Genomic DNA, 26,185 nt, shown 5'->3' on the forward strand with positions numbered 1-26,185 from the left:
CGTACAAGATAAAAAAAAATATGTAGTGGCCCTAATACGCCGCCATATATCAGAAATCACTTCGGACATTATAGATTCCACGCAAGTAACCGATGAAGTTACATGTACTTTTACTCAGTAAGTTACCTTGATTGAAGTCAATTTTCCATACCCATCTGATAACATGCGATAAGTCACAAAATTAGGTCAACGCAAATCGTATGTCTGCCGACCAGTTGGCTGGGAGAGTTCGTCGGCGTGCCGATAAACGGTGAGTAGCCACGTTTTATTTTGTTGTGCATTGTCTGTTCTAGATAATTTACCTTTACCAATGACCAATATTACTTGTTTGTAGATATCGCCACGAGTGAAATGTTTTAAAAATACACATTTGAAAGAACAAAGGGTCTTTCTGCACATTTTTGTACATCATTTTAGAAAATTTTCAACTCTGCGGTGGGTTTCCTAAATCGTTCAAGCACGTAATGTCCAAACCTTTATTAATGAAAATTCAGTACACACCAACTAGACTACAAATGACCATCAAGGTATTTTACTATTTCAAAAATGCTTCTAAAAAGATTAATTTGTTTATATGTCTTAGCAAGACAATTAATTCATTATTATTTTGAGTTACACAACAATGTGCCGATGGTGTGGATCCGCTATGTTCAGATCGAGCTGGGTTGCATAATGGTATAACGACATTCACAATTATCATTTCTAAATGTAGGTAACTTTAAATCGAAAAATTACCATGTTAAGAAAGCTTTAAAAGCATCAAAATGCATTGTAAAACTCATCTCAACCATTCTAATCGTAATTTTTTTTCTCGGAGGAGACCACCGGACCCCCCCCCCCCCCAAACAACAGCAATTATTATATCCGGTGGGTGCGAGGCGCGCGAGGGGGGATGGTACGAAATATTGAGGACCTTTGCCCCCATTACGTTTCATCTTCCTACGCCACTGAATACAATGTACTTTTATTCAATGTATTCATCACATTCAAACGGAATGTAGTAAGTAACGCATGTATATAAAATGTAATTTAGTAAGAAGCGTATACTTGAAGTTTCAATTATAACACAATAGGATTTTACATGTACATGAAATGCACATCATCGTCCCATCCTATGATCCTAGACAGCTATGTGTCATATATAAGTAATATTTCAAGTTACTCCATTGTACAAGTTTAGCGCACATGTTTTCACGCGAATTGTTAGGGTAAAACACTACCTTGCCACAAAATAGGACAAGCACACCTCAACGGGCACATTTTGTGCAAATAACCAATGGCCACAGGGCTCTATTAAAGTGTACACGGAATGGTTTGGTATATAAGGCTTGATAAATGCATCATAAGATACATTTTAGAATGGAGAAAGTACGAGTTTCATAGCGATTACGGTATTAGAGATAATGCGACTTTTCTCTAGAACACACCTGAAGCCCCACGGACCCCTGACCTATGTAGTCATTTCACTGCATTGTAGATGAAATTATAATGTTTTTAGGCAGTACTCATTTTCAGGTCTTATTTGTAGTTGTAAAATTAAAATCTATGCATGATAAGCGTTGTAATTCTCAAAATGTTGGTTGTGGTGGTAATAAATATATTAAAATCTCATATTAATTTGTGAGCATGGGAATTACGGCACATACAACTTAACGTTATTTCAAAAGTATAGTATTCTCTACCATTCTTGTACACAACTGGTGATGTTATACCATGTATATAAGTGTTCTGAATGTGTAAGCAATTATTGGTCTTCAACTTCTATTCGCGCATATCATGTTAAATTAGAACTAAGTAAGTGCCAATTGGACAAGATAATGTTACTCCGTCGATACTATTCAATACCATTTTGATCTACCTGCAGGAGTAAAACGAAGGGATATGGTAGATCAAAATACTAATTCGATATTTGACACGAAAAAGGAAACACAAACTCAAAATCAATTAAAAAAGTATTTTAAAATGAAAATTGAAATGTATACTACTGTAGTATACTAAATCAGTATCCAAAGAACAGATGAAAATGGGCTTTACGGATAGCTGGTTTTTACACATAGTTTGAAATTGGTCATTTGGGACACCAGAACAGTGGTCTTATTAAGTAGGCGGTTTTTATACATTTTGCTGTATTGTATTATCATTTCTACTTTTGAAACATAAATAAGATATTACTTTTCAAAACTGTTCATGTATAAATATAATGCATTCATAAGTATAATACAATTTAATGCAAATATTGTGAGCCAGATACGAGTGAATGCATTTCATTTAACCATCAGCTGGTCTCAAATCAAATCACATGATAACAAAAACCATTTGTACTCTTTTAAGATATGCATGTTGTTGTTTTGTTCATAGACATACATTTGTAATAAACATATGGTTTGGTGTCGTCCTATATATAGAACATTATTTGTTTTTTGATAAAACATATATGTGTTCTAAATTGCAGCTATGCGAGACGTTAGCATTAAATGTAGTGCTATTGTTGTCCTTTGAGTATCATCATTTGTAACATATGTAGTTGAAAACGTCTGCACGTGCGTCAATGCGACCGATAAACATATGAGTAAATGCTTCAACGCGATGGTATTGTTATGACCCAGAATAAAAGAAATGAGAAACCAGCAGCTAAATTCAAAACACAATTTAATTATATATACAATATTATACAGAGATGGTTTACAATATCTAAAGTAATTGGTGGTGGTACAAGAGTAATACGATGATTTAAAGTGTTACTTATCTGTATGCGAATGTCCTGGTATAATCCTTGATCCTTCCAGGTTTCAAATTAACAATAATCACAAATCCACGAGGAAAATGAATGTCCACAGATGATTTGTAAAGTTCCAGGCAATATGAATAAATCCACACAAAGTGTTGTAATAATCCACAGATAAAGTCACAATAGCTCTCCTAATAGAATCTTATATGGCGCTGTACAATTCTTGATATGTCTAATTACGGGTCTCATTACAGTTCTGATTAGCCTTGGGCAGCTGGTGTATATATAGCTAAACCCTAATTCAAGAATATTGGAGAACCTTCTACTTCTAGAAATATCTAACTAAAAACAGTAAACAAATAAACACACAGAACTTTCTGGAAATAGATCATTCTAGAGCTCTACTTATAATCAACATGTTTACAAACATATTTGTTTATACATGATAATATTCTAGAAAGTTCTATAACCTAAATTAATGATATGAACTTTATAGGATGTATTAATAATAAAGCTATAGGAGTTATCTCCCTTATCTAATAACTACATGTATTTAGTGTCATACATAACACCCCTCCTTAAAGAAAAGAAAGTTTTCTTGAAAAGGAAACTTTCTTGACATATCAAGTCATATTTAAATCCTTGATAAAGCATCAGCCATAATATTGTCTTTCCCTTTGATACGTTTGATGTCAAGATTGTACTCTTGCAAAGTCAAACTCCACCTGAGAATTCTTTGGTTTTTGTGTTTCATTTTCCCAATGAATGTCAAAGAGTTGTGGTCGGTGAAGACCATCACAGGCACAACTGTAGTGCAGAGATATACATCAAATTGGTTCAAGGCCAAAATCAATGTTAAACATTCTTTCTCAATGGTGGAATAATTTCTCTGGTGTTTGTCAATTTTTTCGAGAAATAACAAATTGGATGGTCAATTTGTTCAGAACCTTCTTGCATCAAAACAGCACCAACACCTACATCGCTGGCGTCAACAAACAGTTTAAGCTGTTGATTAAATCTGGAGCAGTCAGAACTGGTGAGTTTGATAATGTGGCTTTCAATTTCTCAAAGACATTCGTCTGACCAGACAAATTTGACATTTTTCTTTAACAAAGCAGTAAGTGGAGCTGCTATAACAAAGAGATTTTGACAAAAATTTCTGTAGTATCCAGCCATACCAAGAAACCTCATCAGCTCTCTCTTGCTTCCAGGAGTTGGAAAATCCATAATTGATTCTACTTTGGCCTGAACAGGTTTAACCTGCCCCTGTCCTACAACATGACCTAAAAATTCAACAGTTGCATGACAAAATTCACATTTCAATAAGATTACAGTCAATTTCATGGTAGTGAGTCTCTCGAAGAATTCGCGAATCCCGCGTAGATGGTCTTACCACGTGTCGTGGTAGTTGATGACGTCATCAATGTATCCATCGCAGCCTTCCAGGTCTGATATCACGCTGTTGAGAAGACGTTGAAATGTTGCCGGGGCATTTTTCATACCAAACGGCATAACTTTATACTGGTACAAACCTTGTGAGGTTACAAATGCAGACACTTCTTTAGCTCTTTCTGTTAATGGCACCTGCCAATATCCTTTCAACAGGTCAAACTTGCTTACATATTTGGCTTTGCCAACTTTGTCAATACACGAGTCAATCCTTGGAATTGGATAGGAATCTGTTTTACTGACAGAGTTTACTTTTCTGAAGTCAGTACAGAACCGGTATGTCTTGTCTGGCTTTGGCACTAAAACACATGGAGAGCTCCATTCACTTTTGCTTGGTTCAATAATATCATTGTCCAACATGTATTGAATTTCTTTCTTTAAATGTTCTTCTTTCAAAGTATTGACACGGTAAGGATGTTGCTTGACAGGTGTCGCATCCCCCACATCCTTGTCGTGATAGATAGCATATGTTTTGCCTGGTGTATCCGGAAACAAATGCTTATACTCAAGTATCAAATATTTCAGTTCATTGCGTTCCTTTTCCGATAGATGACATAGTTTCTTGTCCAAGTTCGCGAGCACATCTGAGTTCCGTAACTTAACATCACAGTCTAAACCTACATCTTGTACACCACCATCTAAGTCTAATTTACAAATATCAGCTGTACTTTCACTTTGTGATAGTAATGAGGCCAAAGTAGCAATAGGTTGAGAGGTCTTGGTCACTTCTCTATCTACATATTTCTTAAGCATATTAACATGACATAATGAGTTTTCTTGCGCCTCCCTGGAGTTTGTACAACGTAGTTAACATCATCGACCTTTTTCTCAACAACATAAGGTCCAAAATATCTAGCTTGCAAAGGCTGACTCGGTATTGGTAATAGAGCCAAAATTTTGTCACCTGGATCAAAACTTCTTTCAGGGGCATCTTTATCATACCATGTTTTCATTTTGGTTTGAGTAACGGCCAAATTTTCTTTTGCCAGTTCACATGCCCTTGTCAACCTTTGCTTAAAGTTCGACACATACTCTAAGAGATTCACTTTAGAATCTTCGTCAAGAATTTTGTCTTTCAAAATTTTCAAAGGACCACGTACAGTGTGTTCAAACACAAGTTCAAAGGGACTGAATCCAAGAGATTCTTGTACTGATTCTCTAACGCCAAACAACAACATGTGTATACCTTCGTCCCAATCTCTTTTGTTTTCAAAACAATAAGATATCATCATATTCTTCAATGTCTGATGAAAACGTTCTAAAGCACCCTGAGACTCTGGCTGATAAGCACTAGACTTATACTGCTTGATCTAGAGCTGGTACATGACTTGTTGAAAAATACCAAACATGAAATTCGAACCTTGGTCCGATTGGACAGCTTTTGGAAGACCGACCAGTGTAAAGAATTTAACCAAAGCCTTGACTATGTTAGGGGCCTTAATATTTCTGAGTGGAATGGCTTCAGGAAAGCGTGTGGAGGCACACATAATAGTTAAAAGATACTCATTCCCAGACTTAGTTTTGGGGAGAGGACCTACACAGTCTATAAGGACTCTACTAAATGGTTCCTCAAATGCTGGAATGGGGTGCAAAGGTGCAACAGGGATTTTCTGATTAGGTTTCCTTACCACCTGACAAGTATGACAAGACCTACAAAAATCAGCCACATCCCGTTTCAACTTGGGCCAAAAGAAGTGATCTAAGATCCTGTTATAAGTCTTGGTCACACCTAAATGCCCTGCCATAGGTACATCATGAGACAAACTCAGAATATCAAGCCTATACCTCGGTGGGACAACTATTTGATTGACAACCTTCCCGTCTTCTTCGGGAGACACATCAGGGGGGGCGCCACTTGCGCATCAACACACCTGACCGACGGAAGTAACAAACCGGGACTTTCTCAGCCTCTTCCTCACTCAAAGCCCGATTACACAATAAGGAGATTTCAGGATCTTTTTCCTGTTCTACTATAAACTCCTCTCTAGACAAAGATGATTTACTCATCATGTCAGACAAAGAAGTACCCTTGTTAGGAACATCTCTATCACTATCAAAGTCTACAGGATTACTCAAAAGATCACACTTGCCCCCGACATCCTCTATATCATGAGCCAAGAAAGTGTCACCTAACCCTGGACTATAATGATCCTCAACTACTACAACATCAGAAACCTTCTTACTCATTGAACGAGTTACAGCACAAGAAGGGAAAATACCAGGAAATTCCTGTTGAATAGTCTCAGCATCACCTGTTTTATCAGGGATACTGGACACTAAGGGATCTACCCTAACTTTCTCTCCAGCCAAGTCCAATCGGAACTCCTCGGGCATTCTTCAAAGAATACCTTTTTTCCGTGCTTGTCGGAAAGGCCCGAGGAAGTCCGATTGCAGCCAAGTCATTGCCTAAAATGAGCGACACGCCCTCTATGGGAAGTTCTGGTCTAACACCAATGGTGACAGGCCCAGTTACTAAGTCTGACTTTAAATAAACACAATGGAGAGGCACATTAACAAAACCTAACTCTACACCTTGAAGCAAAACACTACTACCAAATGATGTCTCCTCAGACGAAGGCACTACGCCATCTAATATCAAAGAATGAGAAGCCCCAGTATCTCGCAAAATCTTCACAGGTTTCAAGTTGGTGAGATCACTAGTAAGTGAAACAAAACCTTCAGAAATGAAGGGAGAGTACTTCTCCAAGACACTATCAGACTCTGAGCTCTTAATCTCAACAGACACTTTAGAATCTTCCACAATATCGCTAAGTTTCTGACTAGGCTTTGACATAGCTAACACAGAAGGAACTGGCTGTTTACGTCTTTGCTCCTTACGCTGGAGAGAATAACATTCAGACATAACTTTCTTGCAGTAATTACAAACAGGACCAGAAGGAGACCCCACACCTGCCCTATCATCTGTTTTAGAAGCAGACTTAGTTTTATCACCTTATTTAGGTTTGTCGTTGGAAGGGCCACTAAAGGTTGGGTTCCTAGGCTGACCAAATTTACTAGTACCTGTGGTACTGTTTTTGTCTTGAGAACTGTTTTTAACAAATGAGCCTTTGTGGGTGAGAGCGTAATAATCAGCTATTGTAGCTGCTTCGCTAAGTGTTTCAACTTTTCTCTCATCTAAATGAGTTTTTATGTTTGTGTGGACACAATGTTTAAACTCCTCTATCAACAATAATTGCCTCAATATACAAAAATCCTCATCAATTTCTTTAGAATCACACCACCTATTAAATAATTGTTCTTTTTCTCTGGCAAATTCTACATGAGTTTGTTCATCTCTCTTTCTCGAGTTTCGAAATTTCTGGCGGTAAGCCTTAGGAACTAACTCATAAGCTTTCAAAAAAGCTTTCTTGACTACTTGGTAATTTGAAATCTCATCTACAGACAAAGAAGAATAAATGTCTCTAGCTTTACCAATCAAGACACTTTGAAGAAGCATTGTAAGCTTATCTTCAGGCCATTTCATACTATCAGCTATTTTCTCAAAATGCAGAAAATACTTGTCAACTTCTTTCTCTTGAAAAGGAGGAACTAACCTAATGTTTCTACTAACATCAAAACCTCTGTTTCCTTGTAAACCCCTTAAAGTTGGATTACTTGAACTGTCCTGAGAAGCTAGCTCTAGTTCTTTAATTCTATGTTCTGTTTCAGCTTTAATTTTCTGCTTCTCTAGCTCTAACATCTGATCTCTCTCAATCTCTTTTTCTCTTAACTCTCTGTCTTTGTCTATTTCTTTTTCTCTTAACTCCTTTTCTATTTCTCTTTCTCTCATTTCTTTCTCTTTGTCTATTTCCATTTGTCTTAGTTTCATTTCATGTTCAAGTTCCATTTGTCTAATTTGAACTTCTGAACTGACGGTTTCCTGTATACTATCTAATGCACTAGAGTCAAATTTGCCATTGCCAACAAAATATCTTATAATAACATTCCTAATTTCAGCTTTCCTCAAATTAGTTTTGATAGTAAGGCCTAAATGTTTACCCAATAACAGTAAATCCTTCTTACTAACTTGCTAAAGAACATCCAGGGATGGCGCTTTAACAAACTGTTCTACCTGCATAGAAGTCATGTCTATCTAGCTGTTGGTTTCAAATGTAAACTCCAAGTTTGTACACAAATTTTGAAAATTTCTTAATTAATTTTTCAAAGTTATATTTCACAAATAAAATATCGATCTCGGACAAGAGCCCCCAATTCTGTTACAAGAACGAATAACAGAAATGAGAAACCAGCAGCTAAATTCAAAACACAATTTAATTATATATACAATATTATACAGAGATGGTTTACAATATCTAAAGTAATTGGTGGTGGTACAAGAGTAATACGATGATTTAAAGTGTTACTTTTCTGTATGCGAATGTCCTGGTATAATCCTTGATCCTTCCAGGTTTCAAATTAACAATAATCACAAATCCACGAGGAAAATGAATGTCCACAGATGATTTGTAAAGTTCCAGGCAATATGAATAAATCCACACAAAGTGTTGTAATAATCCACAGATAAAGTCACAATAGCTCTCCTAATAGAATCTTATATGGCGCTGTACAATTCTTGATATGTCTAATTACGGGTCTCATTACAGTTCTGATTAGCCTTGGGCAGCTGGTGTATATATAGCTAAACCCTAATTCAAGAATATTGGAGAACCTTCTACTTCTAGAAATATCTAACTAAAAACAGTAAACAAATAAACACACAGAACTTTCTGGAAATAGATCATTCTAGAGCTCTACTTATAATCAACATGTTTACAAACATATTTGTTTATACATGATAATATTCTAGAAAGTTCTATAACCTAAATTAATGATATGAACTTTATAGGATGTATTAATAATAAAGCTATAGGAGTTATCTCCCTTATCTAATAACTACATGTATTTAGTGTCATACATAACAGTATTCTTTATATTTTGAAATCTTTTGATATACATATGATAATATTTACGAATCCTGCATATTATAAAACAAAAATTGTTATTGCTTTAAAACTGAAGCTACCGCTTTTGGGGCTTGGTCAGAAAAAAATAAGTGGCTCACCACTTAAATCTTTCGGAATACTTGCCGAAAATACAGATTGTGGTAGATACGTTGATGATACATTCTCTGTATGATCACACCATGCACAAGGATCTCATTAATATTATCAGCAATAGTTATCATAATTTAAAGAAACTAATAATACAATTTTTAAAAAATATGTTGTGCAAGTATAGCACACTTAGATGTGTTCCGCAATCGGCGTTCCACTCGAGCAGCCATACATAACGCTATACACAAATGTCGTGTTGATTTTACGCATGTCTTTATCTTCATTTTACTGCACACAGGTCGCGATGGTGTCCCTTCTACAGGATGACGCGACGTCGACGTTTATTGGTTTGGTCGGCGCGTCTGTTCTGAAGTATGGACTCACGACGTGGCTGGCTTCGAATCGACCAAAAGTCTACGAGAAGGTCGGGAAGGTGTCCTGTTTACAACTCTACCCAGTAAAATCATGCCGGGGTCTGGATGTCCAAACAGCTGAATGCACACCTATTGGATTAAGCCAGTATGGGGTAACAGACAGGTTTGTTTGGCAGCTTTAACTTATTCACACATATAATTTCAAAATGGAATGACCTAGTATTTTATTTAAAAGAGCCTAAACGGGTCACGAGGGGTGGGTGAGTTAACCCGTGGTTCCTATCACGGATGTATGTAATTTCCGCTGATCTTAAAGATGCTCCACCGCATTCGAACAATAATTTGTGTTTAATCGTGCATATATATGCCTAATTAACACAAAAAAATAATATAAAATAATTTATTTCGCCTTTGGTGCATGCGCAATCAGTACTTCCTTTCATTTAGAATATAGTGCCACGGAATTTTTTCGGGATGCAATTAATTATTTTTCATATTTTTAACTTGATGTAAAATTAGAAGCTCAAACTTTTCAATTGTGTAAAGTAAGTAACTTTTGTAAAAGAAGAAAAATGCTAAATCGTCTGCTCCTGTTTTTGATAGTGAAAAAATACCATTTGTCAGCGGTGGAGCATCTTTAAATTAAAACGAAATCTAATGTTTTGCCTTTATTGGCACAAGAAGTATAGTAAAGTGATCAATAGAATCTAACACGAGTGGTAATGAAATATATTAAACAAAGTTCATAATCATCATGAGCTTGAAGCGAGTAATATGTCAACAAGTTTCATATTACATAATCCTTTGTGTAAGATCCTTTTTTTTGTACAAGCCTTCATTCCATATTTAACCTGTCAAATCCTCGACCAATTAGCGCAAGTGTTATTTGATATACGTGTAGTTTGTTTACTTACGTCACTCTTATAGAGGTGGTGTACCTACATTTAACGGCCTACGGGTAGGTTGACAGTAGGACTACTGATTGTTTCTTACCTGATCTCTTATGTATTATAATGTTTCAATTTCTAGCCATATAACCACTTGCTGCTGATATTAAGATTTTAATTGGATAAATGTGATGTCAAACATTTTGTATTATCTCTACCCATCCCTCATCCCAGGTAAGATTTCACTGCCATTGGTCTTCAGAATGTCAGAAATATCTCAAAATCTTTGATTGGTTATTTTGTAGGTCCAAATTTCATGCTAAGGTGTGATAATCTAGTTATGTAATTCAGATACGAAATTCTTATCAGGATGTGAGAATGAGCTGTGAATGTGAACTCCATTTAATTCAGATTCGAAATTCTTATCAGGATGTGAGAATGAGCTGTGAATGTGAACTCTGACGAGGGGTCGTCTCAAAACGTTATTTGGTATCCTAATGCTTTAAATCAATATTATGTAATGTTTACGTAATCTGAAAGCGCGCTTAACTCATTCGGTAAGACATCCGTTCCATGACACGAGAGTCCCGAGTTCGAAGCACGTCTTGTGGAAAACAAAAAATTTTGCAGGCAGCCATGTTTTAATTCTCGTTTATCAGCACGAGATTTGAATTTTTTTCTAAAGACAAAATGTATCACCAGGATACACTTTGAAATTACTGTAAGTAGTTTTAGATAACTACACAAAGATACGAACGATACAATAAATGTACTAGTCAAATAATATACTGTCTGTGTGTTGTCAAGCGCACCGTCAGCCGTGACGTCGGGAAGCTTGGTGCCAAAGATGACGGCACATATTCCCGCGCTTTTTTTTATACATGGCATGTTGCCAAGTTTTCCGCCTTACAGAGAAACAAGATGGAAAGGAAATTGAACTATTCCAGTTGAATATTTCTTTCTGACCTGTATATGACGACTGTCAATATATTGCTAGACACAAAACATCAATCTATAGTATTGAAGAATAGCATTTAATAAAAATCAATGATCGGTCTACAAGTTAAACAGTTTTAATCTCGTTCTGAGGTTACTATCCTAACTATATTTACATTTTACATGTAGCTGCGCTCTTATGAGACTTTGCCTTAAGTTAAAATTATTGTATACTGTGTGTATTGCTCAGTGTTAAGTGTAGTTTTATGTCTGTTTACAGAGTGTCTATCTTCATCATCATTATTGCCTGTCATTGTCTGAGTGTTGAAGTAAATAAATGAACTGATCACGACCGGGTATTTGCCACTACGGTTACAAGAGCACAGCTCTCTGCGAAGCTCTACTAACCATAACACGTGTGTGAGCATATAGATTCCAATACATTCCAGTACCCCTTGGACTTTGAAAGTGTGTCCCGCGCGAAAAGTCTCGCGCCTCCATGTAGGCAGCCATGCATGTTTTAATTCTCGTTATCAGCACGACGAGATTTGAAATTTCTGTACTAGACTAAATGTGTTATCAGTATACGGTTTTAAATTACTGTAAGTAGTTTTAGTTTACAAATATACAAGAACAGCAATAAATGTACTGGTCCAATATATACTGTATGTTCTCAAGCGCACGGCACCGTCAGCAGTGACGTCACAAAACCTGACGCCAAAGATGACGGCACAGATTCGCCCGTATTTTTGATAGCATGGCACGTTGCCAAGTTTCCTCTGCATCTGATAAAAAACAAGATTGAATTTGATTGAACTATTCCATTTGTATTATTTTGAATTCTTTCTAACTATCGATTGCATGTGCATGTCAGTGAAATATTTTGTTGTTAATCTCGTAGAAAAAATATAGACAATATAAAGTTATGATGTTATAATCATTTATCAGGTTACCTGTTTACATGTAGCTGCGCTCTTCTGAGGCTTTGCCTTAAATTCATATTATTGTGTCAGCAATGCAAGCAATGATGCCATGACCTGAATGCAGATCGTCGTCGTCGCCGTCGTTATGACGTCATTTAATTGGTGTCGTGACGTAATGCAACTCTTATTACAATGTCATGATAATTTTGTCGCGACGTCATACAATTGTTTATTTGTTATCCTAGGGCGAGATAGCGAGATAGAAATATCGATAGAAAGGAATATTTGGGATAAATAAAAAAGAAAATATAAAATTTCACTTGCTTCCCAGCAAATCCAACATGAAACGCTAGTGTAACCTCCTACAATATTCCGTCTTTGCATATTACAGAGTTAACTCCCTTGTGGGTAGGTATCAATTGTTACGTCATTATTTTGTGAGCGAAATTCACGTCGTTCTCTCCGAAAAGTATGACGTTACGCTCGCAAACACATGACGTCACATTCAATACTTACCCGTAAGGGCAGATAACTCTGTAATATGCAAATACAGAATACATATACAAATAAAATATGAAACCAATCAATTCAAAACGTTCCGAGAAATAGAGATAATAACTTCGATTATCCAAATCATTTTAATCGTCAAAATCAAAGATTGCTGTCTTCTGGGCATGTTATGATTTGACCAGACCATAACAAGACACTAAGAGAAACTTACACATCAAATTTGAGCATTCGTGTATCTAGTCTGACGAATGGACGGACGTACGAACCATAAGTGTGAAGGATTCGTGACTGTCTCTTTACATTACTAAACACCACGCGAGACGGCTATGAACCCGGAATAAAAACCATTTTCCTCAACGTATTTTTATCTTATCGAATCAAACGAAACACCAATGTAAAGATTATGAAATTTCACAACGTTTATAACTTATTTTAAGGACGGAAGATTTAGAGGCTATGTCATAAACTTTCGTTAAAAAAATAGGACAGCTCATGAAATGACGGCCCGCTTCAGAAAGTAAGACGGTAACCCTCGCACCCGCAAGCTACATTAAAGGCTGCGCCGGCGGATATCAAAGGAAAATCAGTCGTCGCCCAACGTCACGGTCAGTGCACAAACACAAAAGCTCCTGCCTTGTACTTCCCCAAAACCCAGTGTGACTTATCCTTCTCAGTACGACGAATGGACGGACGTACGAACCATGGACAAAATGTCAAACTGAAAGACAAAAAATAAACCAAATCGATTTGTATGTATATAGTATATACGGTACTATTCGTAAAGTCTTCATTATATTTTACATTATATATTTTATATATTATATATTTTATATTTCAGCGTACTGAAAATCGTGTGTCCATCGTGTGCACACCGCTCAGACAGTGCGCCAAACTGTGCGGTGTGCAATACAAACTGCGCAATTGTACGATACGAATCGCACGCCTCATATTCAGTTGATTAATAATACGAGAACATGAGCTGGCGGAATGTCTTTATTAATCGTCTTTCTTAATTAAATCACATAAATAGAGAATCTAGTTAAGTGCCGGTTATTAATTGTTGTTTATTTATCATTATATATTGCTTGTATTATATAACTTCACTAATATGTTATACGCAGGCATGCCATATTGCACGGACAAAGGTTTCACTTTTTGTCTACATGATGCTCATGAACTTTGAATAACGCCCAACTAAAATATGCTTATAGCTAAATGAAATAGTTGTGTATTTCCTGTATCGATTATATCAATATTGATTTCTTATTATACATCAACCACGACCGATAATGCACAGAAACCGTTTGTATCACACATCCTGTGAGGACGATACATACCGCACACATCGCACATCGTGCGCACACGTGCCGCACATCGTGTAACGTTGTGCATTCCCACAAATGTACATGGTTGATCATGCGTGACCAACAAAGAATAACTATGTGCGGGTATCTTAATGACGTTCGAGCCAATGATAAAATTACTCTTAAAATCGTCAATTAAATTAAAGAAATTGTGTTTCACATGTTGCATGATCATTATCGCACAGATACCGTTTCACGCTCAAAACGGTAACAATTTCCTGTACGGTTCATACGGCACGTCGCACATCGTGAAGACTTTGTTTGCTAATCGCACATCGCGTAAGATTGATCGATCACGCAACTGCACCATTTGTGCAAACACCAATTATCAATATACTTATAGTACTATCAAAACATTTACATTCATATATATAAGTATATGTATTTATTTTGGTTAAAGCTATACAGTTTCGCCGGAAATGGACCGAAATCGAGCTGCTGCTGTATTGGCGGTTCTTTCGACACCACCACCAAACGACGAACAAATTTTACATCTAGTATATATCATTATCACAATAATTATGGAAGCACCTCCAAGCCCTTTGATCAACATTCGAAATAGGTTATTTGGATCTATTGAAAATCATTGGATTGGGAGGGATGTGTTTCAGCTGTTCAATTCACATCCTTACGAGTTTTTTGAAATTACTGGAGAAACCCCGGAATCACTGCTACATATTGTTAACAATGTACATGCCATTTGCAGCATAATACAGGACACCCATTCGCATTATCGTCTAGAAATCGCGTGATGCTATTCTTGATATGGTGCCGTTCGTACCATTGCCTTTCTTTGTTGTCTCTTCTTTTTCACATTGGACAGTCTACAATTGGAAATGAGTTAAATAAAATGAAAGTTATTATGTGGGAAACATATTCTAATACTGTCACGTGGCCAACAGCTAACGAATGGCAGCAGATGAAGAGAGGTTGGGTAGACCTGCCAGATGCTGTAGCCGCACGGGACATCGCATCACATTACAGGCCAGCAGTTGAACCACAAGAACAATATTATAGTGGACATAGGCATTTTCATTGCATACATACAATTGTCATAGTTGATAATTGGGGTGTACTTCGCTATTTGGCAAGTGGCTTTCTTGGGCATCAAAATGTAGCGACTGCCGTAGATTGATTCATAGATTGTGTTAGCAAACAAAATAATAAACTGACGTGGCCCTACTATGCCACATATATGGTTATATATAGTAATATTAGTTATTACACTATTACGTATTAATAGACATTTGATCATTTGTAAATATATGTAAAAACGTATAAATTTTAACAATTTTAATGAGGTTGTGATAGCACACATATATCAAACGTTTTATCAAGCGATTAACTTTTGAGACGACCCCCGTCAGAGTTCACATTCACAGCTCATTCTCACATTCGCTCAGTTGGTGGAAATGTCTATTACGTAAGCGTTAACTTATTTTTTGTACTTTTGTTAAGAATGACCTAGATGATAAGTTGTCGTTCGAAATAAATTATGTTGGTTATCTCAACCAAATAATCTTGACGTATCATAAATGATATGTTTAGTCACACACTTCGATGTCAAAAATAGGACCATTATATGTAGTGTGATAGCGTAATCAAAATATAATAAAATTATACAAAAAAGTATTGACTCGTCGGTAGCGTATGTATTCTGTTAGAATGACATTGACACTTTGTTGATATTGTTAATAGATACATTCCCGTGATGAGCTATCTCGCAGAAATATTTACAGTGTTTTATTACTCCGTGCAAAGGCTGTTACTTTAAAGTGACAAATGAAATTATGGATGTCAAAATGTCGGTAAAACAATATAAATGTCTTTTCTTTCACAACGTTTCGGCCTCTTGACCGCCATCCTTAGGCAGATAGAAGTGTAACAGGGTTATATTTTGTAATTGTTTAAATAAGTCATAAAATGTTATGTTATATTTTAAGGTGTGTGTATCCTTAAAGTAGTAGAGATTTGTATGGAGTGTGCGCCTTTAATGGTCTTGAATATAGGTATGAGAGGAATGTGAGTAGGTATGTCAGGTGACTTGAGACAGACATGACCATTGGACAGTTTAAACTTATGTTGCATGCTTTTAATCGTCTCTATTCTGGCGCCTGAGCCATATGCACCACACTTATTCCTGCAGAGTATATTCAGGGAAATTAAGAAGATCTGTAATTGTACCAGGTATCCACATTACGGGTTAAGAGGCAATAATCGCCCATTTTGGAAACCTCCGCACGATGTGTGGGTTTTTTTTAAACCAGAATAAAGAAAAAACAAAGGAAATGATGCTTTTGTGGTTCATGATGCTTAAACCCAATCGACCCCTGTAACAGAAGTAGAATTTAACAAAAGTAAAATCCAAGAACTTTCAGTGTGTTTAAGTCTAACCAAACCATTAAAAGTTAATTTGCACATAATGAATTTACATCGCTACACGTACGGTATGCATTCATCGTTCTTCATATCCACAGAAAATAGTTGTTTAAAAAGAATCAAGGTGAATAGAAGCATAGGGCAAAAACAATCTCTATACGCATTAGTAGTTTGTTTTCATTACGCTGTATTAATGTTCAATACCATTTATTCATTAATACATTGTTGGCCTGTGTGATTGTATTTCGGTTTGAACTTTTCACTTTTGTCAGACATTGGATCATCAGTTGCAAGAAAAACGAATGGATGAATGGCAATAGGGAGCCGAAACTGCTCCTTGTGTCTGTAAAGTTACACGATGACACCGTAGAGATGACAGCCCCCGGGATGGAACCCCTCTTCGTCCCACTCAACCCTAAACTAGACCCAGCTATGATCCGCCATATTGGGTAAGACCTACAAAGTAAGATAAAAGAAGCTTTATTTCACGTCAAACTGATATGTATTTACGATAAACACTTTTCTCAGTGCAAAATATGATGGAATTCGTCATTAAAGTGAAGAAACTATCAAACATAAGCATTAATACTTGAAAGTGAAAACAGCAAAAACACCAATAAAAATCCCATAATTTAAAACAACTGCACCTGTTAAGAAATAATTTTAGTACTAGTTATAAGAATTATCTGCAAAGTATTTGGTTGAAACTATTAAAATTTTAATTTTGATTAAAGTCGAGTTGTCATTTTAACTGCAGGACAGGTCCCACTGCAATCGATACATTAGATTGTGGTGATGAAGCTGCGGCCTGGTTTACAAAACATACCGGAAGGGAAGGAGTTAGACTGAACTATTCTCATCCCGAACTGGAAAAGCGACAATCAATTAATTTCAAGTATCCATGGGAACATTATGCACAACCTGGAGACCGGGTACGTTAATATAAGACAAGGGAAATGATCACCGCGTCAATTGTGTTATTAAGTATTATTTACTGTAACACTTACAAAATATGCAAAAAATTGTATACAATTTTGTTGTAGGTTCACAGCACTCAGTACATAGTTCTGTCACGAAATAACCATGCTATTATATTAAGTGTGGCAATAAATAGGTATATTTGTTTTTATATATTTTGTAGATCATTTATCTGTAATTTTATTGTTTCCATGGATTTTTTCCTTTTATTTTCAGATGGCATTTTCGAATTTCTGTGCTTACATGATGATGACAAAGGAAAGTCTTGCTGCACTGAATTCTGAGCTCGACTCGCCCGCCACAATCAATAACTTTCGCCCCAGCATCATGATAGAGGGATCGCCAGCTTTCGAGGAGGTGAGTTCTATCGAGCACACACTGATTTTGTCGACGGATATTGTTGTCACGGAAACCAGGTATCCACATGTTATATGATTAAGTAGAATTTAACAAAAGTAAAATCCAAGAACTTTCAGTGTGTTTAAGTCTAACCAAACCATTAAAAGTTAATTTGCACATAATGAATTTACATCGCTACACGTACGGTATGCATTCATCGTTCTTCATGTCCACAGAAAATAGTTGTTTAAAAAGAATCAAGGTGAATAGAAGCATAGGGCAAAAACAATCTCTCTACACATTAGTAGTTTGTTTCTCATTACGCTGTATTAATCATGTTCAATACCATTTATTCATTAATACATTGTTGGCCTGTGTGGTTGTATTTCGGTTTGAACTTTTCACTTTTGTCAGACATTGGATCATCAGTTGCAAGAAAAACGAATGGATGAATGGCAATAGGGAGCCGAAACTGCTCCTTGTGTCTGTAAAGTTACACGATGACACCGTAGAGATGACAGCCCCAGGGATGGAACCCCTCTTCGTCCCACTCAACCCTAAACTAGACCCTGCTATGATCCGCCATATTGGGTAAGACCTACAAAGTAAGATAAAAGAAGCTTTATTTCACGTCAAATTGATATGTATTTACGATAAACACTTTTCTCTGTGCAAAATATGATGAAATTCGTCATTAAAGTGAAGAAACTATCAAACATAAGCATTAATACTAGATTAAAATAAAAATACAGGACTAAAAAAGAAGTGAAAACAGCAAAAACACCAATAAAAATCCCATAATTTAAAACAACTGCACCTGTTAAGAAATAATTTTAGTACTAGTTATAAGAATTATCTGCAAAGTATTTGGTTGAAACTATTAAAATTTTAATTTTGATTAAAGTCGAGTTGTCATTTTAACTGCAGGACAGGTCCCACTGCAATCGATACATTAGATTGTGGTGATGAAGCTGCGGCCTGGTTTACAAAACATACCGGAAGGGAAGGAGTTAGACTGAACTATTCCCATCCCGAACTGGAAAAGCGACAATCAATTAATTTCAAGTATCCATGGGAACATTATGCACAACCTGGAGACCGGGTACGTTAATATAAGACAGAAGGGAAATGATCACCGCGTCAATTGTGTTATTAAGTATTATTTACTGTAACACTTACAAAATATGCAAAAAATTGTATACAATTTTGTTGTAGGTTCACAGCACTCAGTACATAGTTCTGTCACGAAATAACCATGCTATTATATTAAGTGTGGCAATAAATAGGTATATTTGTTTTTATATATTTTGTAGATCATTTATCTGTAATTTTATTGTTTCCATGGATTTTTTCCTTTTATTTTCAGATGGCATTTTCGAATTTCTGTGCTTACATGATGATGACAAAGGAAAGTCTTGCTGCACTGAATTCTGAGCTCGACTCGCCCGCCACAATCAATAACTTTCGCCCCAGCATCATGATAGAGGGATCGCCAGCTTTCGAGGAGGTGAGTTCTATCGAGCACACACTGATTTTGTCGACGGATATTGTTGTCACGGACACATGTTATATGATTAACCAAGCTTATCTTTGAGATGCGGAATACATTCGGAAAGTCTTAATGATTCTCTTTTGGAACTAAAGAATGAAAGGAAAAATGAAAAAAGTAGAAAAAGGAGTAATGCATGTATATTCTAACCTTTTTATATCAAAAGACTTCTGTATATTTTTTAGGATCAATGGGAAGCAATAAAGATAGGAACAACCACCTTCAGGATGATCGACATGTGTTCAAGGTAAGGCGTGTGTTCAAGGTAAGGCGTGTGTTCAAGGTAAGACGTGTGTTCAAGGTCAGACATGTGTTCAAGGTCAGACATGTGTTCAAGGTCAGACATGTGTTCAAGGTCAGACATGTGTTAAATGTAAGACGTGTGTTCAAGGTCAGACATGTGTTCAAGGTCAGACATGTGTTCAAGGTAAGACGTGTGTTCAAGGTAAGACGTGTGTTCAAGGTCAGACATGTGTTCAAGGTCAGACATGTGTTCAAGGTAAGACGTGTGTTCAAGGTAAGACGTGTGTTCAAGGTAAGACGTGTGTTCAAGGTAAGACGTGTGTTCAAGGTCAGACATGTGTTCAAGGTCAGACATGTGTTCAAGGTCAGACATGTGTTCAAGGTAAGACGTGTGTTCAAGGTAAGACGTGTGTTCAAGGTCAGACATGTGTTCAAGGTAAGACGTGTGTTCAAGGTAAGACGTGTGTTCAAGGTAAGACGTGTGTTCAAGGTCAGACATGTGTTCAAGGTCAGACATGTGTTCAAGGTAAGACGTGTGTTCAAGGTCAGACATGTATTCAAGGTCAGACATGTGTTCAAAGTAAGACATGTATTCAAAGTAAGACATGTTCAAGGTCAGGCATGTTCAAGGTCAGGCATGTGTTCGAGATAGCATGTGTGCTCAAGATTAGTCGATCAGCAAATCGATGGAGTTAAAGTGGGGACAATAATTATATATTTAATACAAAATATTCACCAAATTATAATTTTAGTTAATAATTTTTATCATTAATTCATCAAATAAACTAAGATAATAAAATAAATGTCATCTAATGCGAAGGCTTTTTAAAAAATATTTTTCATTATTCATCACATGATACACTACTTCTGTTTTTCTTTTATATCACAAAACAACATTATTGGGATAAACATATAAAATTCATAATAAATTTTATGTTTCGTTCATTTTTAAATTGGGAAATTTTCATTTAGTATAAGATAATGGCGATACCATTTTATTGCTAAGATAACATTACTGGTGGTAGTCATTGTGTGCCAGTCACAGATCAGATGATCATTGTGTTGTATACCGTTTTGTATTGCACTGCAGATGCAATCAGATCAACGTTAACCAAGAAGAAGGCAGCCATTCTAAGGACAAAGAACCATTTGCCACCCTGAGAAAGTAAGTAAATGATTAAAATTTGTCTTGTTCACTACTGAAACATTCTGGATTGTTGGAGTGTATTTTCTCCCATACTTCACAAAGATATCCCGTGGTTGCTAGGGACAAGATATCTCTATCTTACACAGGGGGGTGTAAGACAGCTCACACGCGCTAGACAATAACGTGACGTCATCAATATATACAGCGTAACCGCGGCGCGCATTGTAGATGACATCATCAATTTTGACGCATAACGACGTTCCTGCGAAAATGGCGCGATGAAAAAGCTGGAAACCAAGTGGAATTTCATCATTTTTTTCTTCTAAGTATGGGAGAAAAAGAATAAAACATGGGTCTGTGAAGTGGACTGGGATATCTCAACCCTCGTGAAAGATTTTGGCCGTCAACCCTCGGCAAGCCTCGGGTTGACCAGCCAAAATCTTTCACTCAGGTTGAGATATCCCTGTCCACTTGACAGACCCATGTAAGACTCTATTATTCTCCCATACTTCACAGGGATATCCCGTGGTTGCTAGGAAAAAGATATCTCTGTCTTACACAGGGGGGTGTACGACAGCTCACACGCGCTAGATAATTACGTTACGTCATCAATACATACGGCGTAACCGCGGCGTGCATTGTAGATGACGTCATCGATTTTGACACATAACGACGTTCCTGCATAATGGCGCAACGAAACAGCTGGAAACAAACAGGAATTTTGGTTTTTTAAGTATGGGAGAAAAAGAATCCAACATGGGTCTGTCAAGTGGACAGGGATATCTCTCAACCCTCGTGAGGTCATTTTATTGTTGTCGTGACGTTCTAATACTAATACCGTGACGTTTTGTTATTGTTGCCGTGACGTCATACCATTGTTGAGCATGCGTACTTGTCTTTACTCTATGGTGAGATTAATAGAATCTTTCACCCCTTTTGGGGTGAGACAGGAGAATCTCAACACGAGGGGTAGGATTCTTGAGTTGTCAAACACGAGGCTTTGCCGAGTGTTTGACAATGTATGATTTGACAGTTTAACAATGTATGATTATAGGCGTCATTTCTAAGGACACAATGTCGAACCTTAGTCAAGCCACCTTTTTAATGAATATTATTTGGTTTGATGACTTTACGGCAACGTTTCTAAACACTTCATACTTTACAGCATGCTTCATATCAAATTCTGTGGAATTAATTGACGACGCTCTTGAAAGAAGGTACCTGATTATAACATGCATAAATATAATAAATTCGAATATACTTTATAATGATATATTTGTTTTCCCGTATTTCTATTGTCAAGGATCCGGAGTTTCCCGAAGTACGGCGTGAAGCCGTGTATTGGTATTTACTTGGCGTTGGACGTGGGAGGAACAGTCAATGTGGGTGATGATGTGTACGCCATTCGAAAATAAAGAAAATAAAAGATAATTACAATCTAGACTTGCTATGGTGCAGTACAGGAGAACATCGTAAACTTGGCTTCAATGAAGTTATTGTTATTCGTTTTAAGAATATTCAAGAAACAGTAAGCACAACAGAAACAGTATTCATCGTAAATTGATAAATTATGCATACACGGAAAATTTATATTTTTTTAAATTTAAAAAAATGTATACATGTATTTATCTTTCATATTAAAGCAAATCTTACGACGTTTGTCTTGTTTTATCATTTTAAAAATATATTATATAGGACGTCTTATCTTTATAGTCTAATAAAGAAAATTACATGATGACCAAGCATTCACTTTGGACTAATTGTCATGTTATGGATTAACGATACAAAGCACCATCGAAGGCTAACAAGTCAATATGCTGTAGAATATGAAGCCATTATCTTCAACGATAAGTTACATAAAAAAATTAGGTAAGATTTGTCACGATATCAAGATATTCAGGTTGATGACGCAGATATAAACTACAGTATTGTTGACCATGTGACATGGTCTCTATGAGTATTTATTTCCTGATAAATGTCAATTTGCAGTCAAAGAAGAGATATAATATACATTATTAAGGATACATATATTTCCCTCTGTTTTGTGTCGTTTTGTCACTTTGCAACAATCATTTTCAATTTTTAAACTTCTGTTATATAGCTAATTTCAAAGTGTAATGATGTTATTTTCTTTTCTAACTTAACATGAAATGCTTGATGGTAAATAACAAGATTTCAAGATTTCAAGATTTCATTTATTCACTCAGACACACAAAATAGTGTATAACAAGAGGTCAGACATTTTTAACAGAATGGATGCATGACAGGCAAAATGAAACATCATTTGCAAAGAAAATATGGGGAAAATACTTACATTTTAACATTTCATAATTGTAATTATAAATATAATAAACTTACCTGCTACATAATCACAATGCTGGGTGATAAAAGTGTGTTATATATATTGACTATTTTTTGGATGAATACGCTGACATTTATATATAGTTTTTTTTTTTGTAAAATATTGAGAAAATTCCTTGGTAGTAATTAGGGATATATTTACTACGCAACTGGGCTACATTATGGTTGTTTCACACACAAAAAATGGAACTCTTCTCCAGTACCAGCGCTACAAAGTTGACATACTCCTACTCATAACACTATCTTTTTATTTACAAGATACATTTATATAAAAGTGAAGTGGAACCCTTCCCTAATAACTTCTATTGTGGCGGTTCCTATACGGCACAGTTCTAGTTATATAAGTATGACAAGTTTAGTTAATCGATCATATCTATAAAACAGTAGCCCTAACCAATTACCAAAACGTAAACTGACAATGCATCCTACGTCATAAATGATATAGTTTTTATGATGATTAATATTTCCTTGTTCGGTATGCGTTCACGTATAGTATACCATGCGCTCTCTGTCTTTATTTTACGGAATCAACATAGAGTTGTCTCTCTTTATAGGTAAATGTTTGCTCCAAGAATTAGATACTTCATTGTGATCTACCCTAATCTCATCTGAATTTAATATACAAGGGGTTCTGTACTTATGTATAATGAAGATTATAAGTCAGCTTTTGGTAAATAGATTATTCTAGTACAATATTCAACATCTTCAATACATATGTACATCATATAGAGGCCTTTGTATGTTCTGAGCATCAATGTCTCACGTATCAATTTGAAATGGTTTGTATGGTTTCGTTTAGGCAAATTTCTACTCATGTTTATATATCCCAGGTTTGGCTACGTTACAGTCATTGTTGCAGCATGTGACGCCAACTTCGTTGGAACACCTGGTTTTGTTATGTTTCGGTTATATAGTTTATACCCATTTTCATCGTTTTATTTTTTTATATTTATTAATCCTGTTGTTTCGTTTGAATTTAGAAAATCATATTTACTCCAGACCATCTAGTGTAAATGCCTACATATGCATGTTTTTACAAGAATGATTAATTGATGTTTATTACGCAGTTGAATTTATGTGATATGTCTGGTTGCATTTGAAAAATTGTATATGAATACATCTTAAGCTTCTAAAATAAGTTTATCGCTTTTAGGAATGTTGTACAGGTATGGAATAGTTAATTATCGACAATAATTATTGGATATGCATTAACAAATATTGCACGGTTTTGATAGATATGATGACACCAATGTTTTATCAATTTAATTGGATTGATCAGTTTGCTTGTGAAAGTACGAATGGATATATTTTTTAAGTTCATATATTAAACGTGTTTTTATTTTCAGCGGTACAATAATACATAAATGTCGAGATAATCTTTTATGTCAATCAACATTTATGTGTTTATTGAAATCCAAATGCAGTTTTTCTGTATCCATATATCTACGCAATATTTGCCTGTAATGTATTGTTGTTACAGATCGCTACCCATATATAATGGTCAAGCTCAGAAGGTCAAATCTATAAAGACCTTTACCTGTCCAATTTGCGTAATATTTCCACATTTACCTTCATACTGACCCATTTACCGTGCTCTGAACCATATCACACAACCAAATTATCTGGACGTTTTAAAATTTCGCCAAACCTGTGTACACAGCCAGTATTGACCATTCTGTCTATGTCCAGTGGGGGTCAGGTACACAACACAGAGTTTGTTTTAAGTAAGAAATGAATAGTTATGAGGTCATGTTACTGGTCAGTCGATTCATCTGTTATATAAACATTATGGGAGGATAGAGGGACTAAAGCCAAGCAAACAGAGCCGTGGTCAGCGCTGGTCAGTCGTACTAATACACCAAGCCTTATATACTTTTAACACACCTTGTGTAAGCTGTGGCTAAAAATGGCAACCATTACAATGACAAAACGGTGTGGTCAATACTCAACGGACACATTGCTTTTCAAATACAGACGTTGGTGAAACAGAAATACACTTGTCCATAAAAATCGTTAATAGGTAGGCCTAAAAGTTCAATGTTATGTTTGTATATCTCGTTATAAATACACTTAGTGGGAGCTGGATATGAAATATCAGGTTTTCTTATGGACATAGTAATATTGATTTAAATTTTAATATGATAGCTGATGTATTTTTATGTAAGCTTATTTGTTGTGTAACACCAGGTTTAATTTCAAAAATCTTGTGAGCCGTATGTCATATTAGATGTGAGAAATATTTAGTTGGACCTTACTGAGACAAAGAATACTTTTAGTAAAAACATACCGAAGTAGCATCTACCTTCTCTTACATGATGAGACATAATCGAAGTATTAATGGGTTATTTTATCTTTTCAAGTTTCTTTGTTTTGCTATTGTCGCTAATCAATGCTACTTACATTTATTGTAATTGTTTGCTTTTTTTCATAACCATTAACAAGTGTTGGTTGGTAAATGATACTAAAAGATGAAGTAAAAAATGATATAATCCTCAGTCCATGAAAGGATGGAAAAGTCTAGTTAACAGTCTAATGATTAATTGATAATAACATTCTCCAACAATGCCAAAGTCCTTTAGAAAAGACAAGTTAAGATAAATGGCATCCTTGCCAAATATTTGTTAATCATTCAGTTCTTTTAGCTGCTTCAGTGTAACACACACGTCGCTAAAATACGTTTTCAGAAAATTTTACAATTGGTGAAATTTGCAATATTTTTTAATAATACCGGTCTAGATATCCCAAAAAAATATTCCTAATAAAACTGTTTTGATTAGATACAAGGAGCCAACTTGGATGTTTAGTGGAATTAGGAAATTTATAAAGGTTCGTCAGACTTCATAGAAAAGCGAAATACACACAAAATCCACTACGTTGGTGGCGATTTAGACAGGCCAGAAATAAATGTATTGATGCCATAAGGAAAGCAAAAGGTGTGATTATAAAGCTAAAGCTAACTGATAG

General features: G+C 35.8%; 2 protein-coding genes across 2 annotated transcripts; both read left to right on the forward strand.

Moving 5' to 3' along the window:
- The first annotated feature begins 116 nt into the window (after positions 1 to 116).
- LOC138319613 (mitochondrial amidoxime reducing component 2-like) lies at positions 117 to 18,017 on the forward strand. Its single transcript, XM_069262760.1, has 5 exons — positions 117 to 250; positions 9,530 to 9,768; positions 16,877 to 17,053; positions 17,362 to 17,536; positions 17,799 to 18,017. Exons 2-5 carry the CDS (start codon positions 9,536 to 9,538, stop codon positions 18,015 to 18,017), a joined length of 804 nt encoding a protein of 267 aa, XP_069118861.1. The 5' UTR covers positions 117 to 250; positions 9,530 to 9,535.
- Positions 18,018 to 18,346: 329 nt separating this feature from the next.
- LOC138318142 (mitochondrial amidoxime reducing component 2-like) lies at positions 18,347 to 22,515 on the forward strand. The gene is made up of 6 exons (XM_069260272.1): positions 18,347 to 18,512; positions 18,849 to 19,023; positions 19,288 to 19,428; positions 19,656 to 19,717; positions 20,804 to 20,878; positions 22,164 to 22,515. Exons 1-6 carry the CDS (start codon positions 18,370 to 18,372, stop codon positions 22,273 to 22,275), a joined length of 708 nt encoding a protein of 235 aa, XP_069116373.1. The 5' UTR covers positions 18,347 to 18,369; the 3' UTR covers positions 22,276 to 22,515.
- Positions 22,516 to 26,185: the final 3,670 nt, after the last annotated feature.

The sequence above is a fragment of the Argopecten irradians genome, chromosome 3 (assembly GCF_041381155.1).
Source record: "Argopecten irradians isolate NY chromosome 3, Ai_NY, whole genome shotgun sequence".
Taxonomy (NCBI): domain Eukaryota; kingdom Metazoa; phylum Mollusca; class Bivalvia; order Pectinida; family Pectinidae; genus Argopecten; species Argopecten irradians.

What these genes read in the sequence shown, in the direction of transcription:
- LOC138319613 (XM_069262760.1), top strand. Translation starts at nt 9,536, where the DNA reads ATGGTGTCCCTTCTACAGGATGACGCGACGTCGACGTTTATTGGTTTG. An exon ending in GCTATGATCCGCCATATTGG is followed by an intron (nt 17,054 to 17,361) that starts GTAAGACCTACA and finishes TTTTAACTGCAG; the next exon opens with GACAGGTCCCACTGCAATCG. An exon ending in ATGCACAACCTGGAGACCGG is followed by an intron (nt 17,537 to 17,798) that starts GTACGTTAATAT and finishes TTTTATTTTCAG; the next exon opens with ATGGCATTTTCGAATTTCTG.
- LOC138318142 (XM_069260272.1), top strand. Translation starts at nt 18,370, where the DNA reads ATGAATGGCAATAGGGAGCCGAAACTGCTCCTTGTGTCTGTAAAGTTA. An exon ending in ATGCACAACCTGGAGACCGG is followed by an intron (nt 19,024 to 19,287) that starts GTACGTTAATAT and finishes TTTTATTTTCAG; the next exon opens with ATGGCATTTTCGAATTTCTG. An exon ending in CCATTTGCCACCCTGAGAAA is followed by an intron (nt 20,879 to 22,163) that starts GTAAGTAAATGA and finishes TCTATTGTCAAG; the next exon opens with GATCCGGAGTTTCCCGAAGT.